Genomic DNA, 6,827 nt, shown 5'->3' on the forward strand with positions numbered 1-6,827 from the left:
CTGGGAGGCTGGCTCTCTCCTTAATTTCAGTGGTCAGAGTTTTCTCTGCAGGCAAGCTCTATTCTTGCAGGGAAGGTGCCCAGATATCTGGTGTTTGAACCTGCCTCCTGGCAGAAGTTGTGTTCCACTCACCAGAGGTCTTAGGATCCCGTGGGGAATCCTGTGCGGGTCCTTGCGGGTGTCCGGAGACTCCTCTGGCAAGGCACCCCCGGTGCTAGAGTGGACCGGAAGGGACTTGTGCCCCAGCTCAGGCCGGATTGCCTGCTTCTCTAGTTAATGCAGTCTCAGGTTCCACGTGATTGGATTGGAGCCTTGATTTTCATTTTCATCCAATAGAGATAATACAGAAGAACATTTTAAAATCTATTTTGCTCCCTGTTAGTCACTTATACTATGCTTCCTGGTTTTATGTCAACTTGACACAAGCTAAATTCATTGGAGAGGAGGGAGCCACAGTTATGAAAATGCCTTCATAAGACAGGGTACAAGTAAGCCTGTAGGGCATTGTCTTAATTTGTGTTTGGTCCAGGCAATGTGGATAATGCCAACCCTGGGGTAGTGGTCTTGGGTTCTATAACAAATCAGGCTGAACAAGTCACGAGCAGCAAGCCAGTAAACAGTATTTCCCCATAGCCTCTGTATTAACTTCTGCCTCCAAGTTTTTCTCCTGTTTGAGTTCCCGTCCTAACTTCCATTGATGGTGAACAATGGTACAGAATCATAATCCAAATAAGCACTTTCCTCCAAAGTTTTTTGGTCACAGTACTTCATCCTAGCAATAGTAACCTTGAGAAGACATATGTTTAGCACTGTGCTTCTCATAGCAGACAACAGAGTGAATTGATGTAGAATTAATTAACGGATTATTTCAAAGAGCAATTAGCATCTAAATTGCTGTTTGTTAGATTAACAGATTTCAAATTTTGTTTTCAACTTATGACTTCATTGATGCTAATATGAAGTATTCACACTAATAAGTTATAGCATTGGCTAGTAACTGAGAAGTCCCCATAATTTTAATCATAGAGTATAAGTATCTCTAAATAGGATGTAGAAGAGGGGGATCCATTTTTCCTTGGGTAGAAGGCTGCAGTTGTGAAATGGAAAGGAGAACCCATTGTGGCATGGTTACTTCCTACCAAAGCATCTAGAGGTACTTTTGCAAAACAGGTGGTTGTGCACAGTCTTTACTAGGACTTAGTATAAGTCATCTGACGGGTGCTTTCATTCAAGAAAGGTGGCATCCAGGTCCCATAAAGATAACCTTTCATGAAGGTTTATGTGCCTGTTGGATAAATAAGGCATATATGTGCCTTTATGTATCATAAACATTACAATACATATCTTACAACACACGAAAGACTTACCATTTCCATTAAAGATATGTCTTTGTAGAGGAAATATAGGGCGGTTTATAAAGTTTTCATCCAGGTGAGAAAAGGCTTCTTTGATTAAAGGCAGGCTGCTTATAATCACTGAAGACTTGATTCCGAAATCAAGACTGATAACATTCCCATACTTCTTCACAAACTGAAAAATATTTCAGAAGTTAGAGGTGAGCAGGCTCATATCTCTGTGTCCAGGGATGGCAGTCATGTGTGTAGCCAATTGGAATTATATCGCTAGGTTCTTATTTCCCTGTGAATGGAAACTTGGTTTGTGGAAATGTTTTTGATTTTTTTTTCCTCTGCTACTTAACTCAGATTCACTTCAGGAATGGAATTTGTCCTACACAAATTCACTAGCAAGAATCAATAGGAGTGGGAGTTATATCTACAGTGTGTCCTTTACAGGATAACGAAGGCTTTAAGACACAAGTTTCAATAAATAAGCAGATTCTCTAACTGAAACATTCTTCCATCTAGTGAAGGCAGAGAACACAGCAAATGCCACTTGACAAAGACCAATGAATTTCTGTACAAGTCTGCTGTAAGAAGCACTGAATAAGCAAGAAGTTTCTCTTTCTTTCTTTCTTTCTTTCTTTCTTTCTTTCTTTCTTTCTTTCTTTCTTTCTTTCTTTCTCAATCAGTCTATCAATCAATCAATCAATCTATCCATCCATCCATCATCCATCTGTCCATCCATCATCCATCCATCCTTCCATCCTTTTTTAGGCATTACCCATGTATTATAAAAGGGAGGCATGGAAATTATTTACATGATGGAATAGTTCAGAACATCCACAGAATGAGCAGCTTCATGTCACACAATTTCAACAGTGATTTCAGTCCACATACTTTCCAAGAATGTCACCATCTCTAAATAAGAAATAATCCTTGTCTTCTACAACTACTTTGGTGCTCCATACTCTGGGACTTTGTCTCCAACTCCCACACAGACCAGTTGAATCTCTCCACCCTTTCCTTTTAGGACTGATCCCACAGCCATGTCCATTTCTTGCAATACTTTCCCTTGAGACTTTTCTGGAAGCATAATGCCACCTTTGGTTACAGTTTCCATGGCACTCCTTTCAAACAATACTCTGTAAATGGCAAGAGGAAGTTTCTAAAAGCTTGTTCTGCTATGACTTGTTCTCCCTGCTGCCCCAGACTGCACTTGAGCCTGTGCTGTAAGGAGAGTCCTGTGGGCCAGCTCAGGACCCTATCTAGTGTGTGTGTGTGTGTGTGAAAGTAAGAGAACAACTTTTAGGGGTCTGTTTTCTCCTCTCACCATGTGGGTGTGGAAAGTAAAGTCAGATGACCAAGTTTAGCAACCGGTGCCCTTATCCACTGAGCTACCTCTCTGGCCTACAAGTATGGAGTTCACAGTAATCAAAAGTATCTACTGATTTTTTTTTGCATAAATAACTATGATAACAGAAGGAATAGCAAAATAACTGTGGCTATTTAAACGTTTGACTGGTTTAGAGGAAAGCTCTGGTAATGGAAGCAACAAAAAAAAAATGGAGGGGCAGAGTCAGAGACAGGGCTGACAGTCTCATTCAGTATTCAGTTACAAAAATCCTGATGGATGTGTGATCATGTAACTGTATTCTTGGGAGTCTGGAATCTGCTCTGCTCTGCTCTTAAAGATGAATAAAAGGAAAATAAAGATAATGACATAACCATCAACTCATGTAAGACATCCTGAGAGTGACTTGGAATTCATTAAGCAATTTTATACATACAAGGACCCTATAAGGTATGCTTAGTACCAGTGTACATTAGGGTCTCATTATTATAGCTACCTAGAAGTGCATGCTACTATCTAACTTGTGTGTCACATGCTGTCTTAGGGTTTTACTGCTGTGAACAGACCCCATAACCAAGGCAAGTCTTAATAAAACAACATTTAATTGGGGCTGGCTTACAGATTCAGAGGTTTAGTCCATTATCTTCAAGGTGGGAGCATGGCAGCATCCAGGCAGGCATGGCACAGGTAGAGCTGAGAGTTCTACGTCTTCATCCAAAGGCTGCTAGTGGAAGACTGACTTCCAGGCAACTAGGGTGAGGATCTTATGCCTACACCCACAATGACACACCCATTCCAACCAGGTCACACCTATTCCAACAAGGCCACACCTCCAGACGGTGCCACTCTCTGGTCCAAGGATATACAAACCATCACACATGCCTACCTCAGTCTGTTAAAATTTCTCTTACTTAGGAGCTAGAGAAAGTATCCAAGGAGCTAAAGGGATCTGCAATCCTATAGGCGGAACAACATTATGAACTAACCAGTACCCCCCCCAACCCCCTGGAGCTTGTGTCTCTAGCTGCATATGTATCAGAAGATGACCTAGTCAGCCATCAGTGGAAAGAGAGGCCCATTGGCCGTGCAAACTTTATATGCCTAAGTACAGGGGAACGCCAGGGACAAGAAGTGGGAGTGAGTGGGGGAGCATGTGGGGGACTTTGGGATAGCATTGGAAATGTAAATGAAATAAATACCAAATTAAAAAAAAAGAGTTAAAGAAAAAAATAATGTTTTGCAATAATTCTATGAACTACTCTAGAGAACACTAAAAAACTATGAGCTGGAGGAAGTGCACACGGAGTCCAGCTTCTTCCATTTCCCATCCTCTTTTAATTGGTGTCATTTTAATTGTTTGAAAGTTGCTTATCCCTTTGCTCCAGTCAACATCCATTAAACCTTTTTTTTTTTAAGTATAGCACAAATGATACTTTGATCATTCTAGGTCCAGGGCTGCCTATTCATCTAGATTTCATATGATAGTAGAATTTAGTACCAGTATCCATATGACTCATTTCACCATAGACTGTCCTGTGTTTGCCTGTTATGCTAAGCATTTGTTTAGTGTCTATAGAGTGAATGTGTCTGTGAATACATATTTCGAGTATGTTATCAAATGCTATTTCCTTCTACTTAGAATATAGGTAGACAATAAGTGTTGTGTCAATTCATGTAGAGTTCAAACTCTTTTTTTTTTATTTTTTTGAGATAGGGTTTCTCTGTGTAGCCCTGGCTGTCCTGGAACTCACTCTGTAGACCAGGCTGGCCTCGAACTCAGAAATCTGCCTGCCTCTGCCTCCCAAGTGCTGGGATTAAAGGCGTACGCCACCACCGCCCGGCTGGGTTCAAACTCTTGTTTTGTCATTATTTCCCTGAACAACTCAGGAAACTCAGGTTACTCCTTCCCTCAGCCAGTTTACACAGTGGGAAATGGAAAGCTGGCAGATGATTGCTAAAGGGACTCCATGTGTGCCTATCATGGAGTCTAAATGGAGGGGATCACAAAACACAATAGCTATTCTATTCCCACATAGAATAGCTTGTGGGATTGTTTCCTAATAACCTGAACTAAAATTTAACTACACCTAAATTATATCATTTAATTTTATTTGTTTGCACTCAGATATCAATTTGCAAGCCCATAGAAAATACAAACTAAAAGGATGAAAAACATTGCTGGACTGAGGATCTTCCCAGCTTCAGTTTCACTATGAGCTATTCCTGTGATACCAGACACTCAACCTCCATGGTTACACATGACTTTATAGCAAGACATAAAAAATCCAGTATTTTAACACAGAAAGATTGAATAAAACCATGTCATTTTATTCTTGCAATTTATGAGCATTTGCTATAAGCAGAACTTCCATTAAATGTTACTCTCTTTTGCCAAAAGCCAAGGGAAGTTAAGATCAGGAGGCCAGAGATCTCTTTATTGTTCTACTTCTATATCCTGTAGTCAAACACCATAAAGATGGGACCCATTTGAATCCTGCAGAGACGGAGCTTGTGCATGCCAACTTGTCACTTGCTCTACTTGTGTGTCTCTCCTAGACTGAGTCTCTGAGCCTATTTGTGAAGTCCACAGCTGACCTGTTATGAAGAGGATCTCTTAAGAAGCCTGGGAGAGAATTCTGGTCCCCACCCTCCTTTTGCCAGCAAGAAGTGAGATAATAGCAGATTGTCAACCTCGTGCCCAAAATTTGGGCAAAGACAGTATGGGTAAAGAGGGAAAAGGCGTTCTGAGGTGGGGCAAAGCTAAGCAGTCTCCTGCTTCAGCCTCCTCTAAATGAATGAATAAGCAGTCAGCAAGGATGTAGAAAAAAATAAGTCTCAGTAAGAGAGCACTGACATCTATAAAAAACCCCAGTCAAGAGGAGTAGACCATCTGCACATACTTTTTTTTTTTTTTTTTTCCTTTTTAAACTGGAGAGGCACTCTAATCAACTAAGCTGGGTCATTGGCTTTACATACACTTCTTAAAGTGGCAGGGCATATCTGTCTTTATCATGATTTATTATTATGTCATCAAACAGAGCTTGGCATATTATACAGTGTTTTCTCTGACCATGATGCAAACACAACATAGAAGAATAAGAAACTTTCTAATTATTTGGAAATTGAACTGCATTTCATTTTTCCCTCATTAATTAATTTATTCACTTTCCACCCCAAACACTGCCTCCTCCGCCTACCAGTGCATCACTTACACAGTTTCTTTCCCATGCTCCTCAACCCTTCTCCTCTGAGAAGGTGGAGGCCCCCACTGAGTATCCCAGGATCTTGAGACAAAGTCTCTGGAGGGCCAGACTTCTCTCCAGTGGAGGAGGGAGCCACAAGGCAGCCCAGTGAGGGGAATGGGATCCACAGACAGGCAACAGCTTTAGGGACAGACCCTGTTCCAATTGTTGAGGGCCCCACATGAAGACCGAGCTGCACATCTGCTGTGTGTGTGTGTGTGTGCGTGTGTGTGTGTGTTTGTAAGGGAGGCTAAGTACAGTCCTTATATGCTTTTAGGTTGGTGGTTCAGTCCCTGTGAGCTCCCAAGGGACCATGTTAGTTGAAGTTGTTGGTTTTCTGTGGAGTTCCCATGCCCTAAGGGGCCCTCAGTCCTTCCCCTAACTCTTCCAAGAGACCCCTGAACTCCACCTAATGTTTGGTGTGTGCTTCCTTTCAGTCGGCTGCTGGGCAAGGCCTCTCAGAGGACAGTTAAGCTAGGCTCCTGTCTGTAAGCATAATAGAGTATCATAATGTCAGAGATTGGTGTTTGCCCTTGGAGTGGGTCTTATGTTGTTGGTCCAGTTATTGGGTGGCTGTTCCCTTAGTCTATTTCTTTCTTTTTTTTTAATTGGGTATTTATTTAATTTACATTTCCAATCCTATCCCAAAAGTCCCCCACACACTCCCTCATCCACTCCCCCACCCACCCACTCCCACTTCTTGGCCCTGGCGTTCCCCTGTACTGAGGCATATAAAGTTTGCACGACCAATGGGGCCTCTCTTTCCACTGACAGCCGACTAGGCCATTTTCTGATTCATATGCAGCTAGAGACACGAGCTCCAGGGGGGTACTGGTTAGTTCATATTGTTGTTCCACCTGTAGGATTGCAGACCCCTTTAGCTCCTTGGGTACT

General features: G+C 41.9%; 1 protein-coding gene and 1 pseudogene across 4 annotated transcripts in view; both read right to left on the reverse strand.

Moving 5' to 3' along the window:
* LOC110292766 (cytochrome P450 2J3-like) overlaps window positions 1–6,827 on the reverse strand; it is a 50,538-nt gene that overhangs the window by 42,227 nt on the left and 1,484 nt on the right. For all 4 annotated transcript variants that reach the window (XM_021160319.1, XM_021160318.1, XM_021160321.1 and 1 more), the window contains exon 2: window positions 1,368–1,530. In XM_021160319.1, coding sequence (XP_021015978.1) covers window positions 1,368–1,530 — 163 coding nt within the window. The remainder of the gene's footprint in view (window positions 1–1,367; window positions 1,531–6,827) is intronic.
* LOC110292346 lies at window positions 2,216–4,941 on the reverse strand (annotated as a pseudogene).

Source organism: Mus caroli, chromosome 4, assembly GCF_900094665.2.
Source record: "Mus caroli chromosome 4, CAROLI_EIJ_v1.1, whole genome shotgun sequence".
Lineage (NCBI taxonomy): Eukaryota > Metazoa > Chordata > Mammalia > Rodentia > Muridae > Mus > Mus caroli.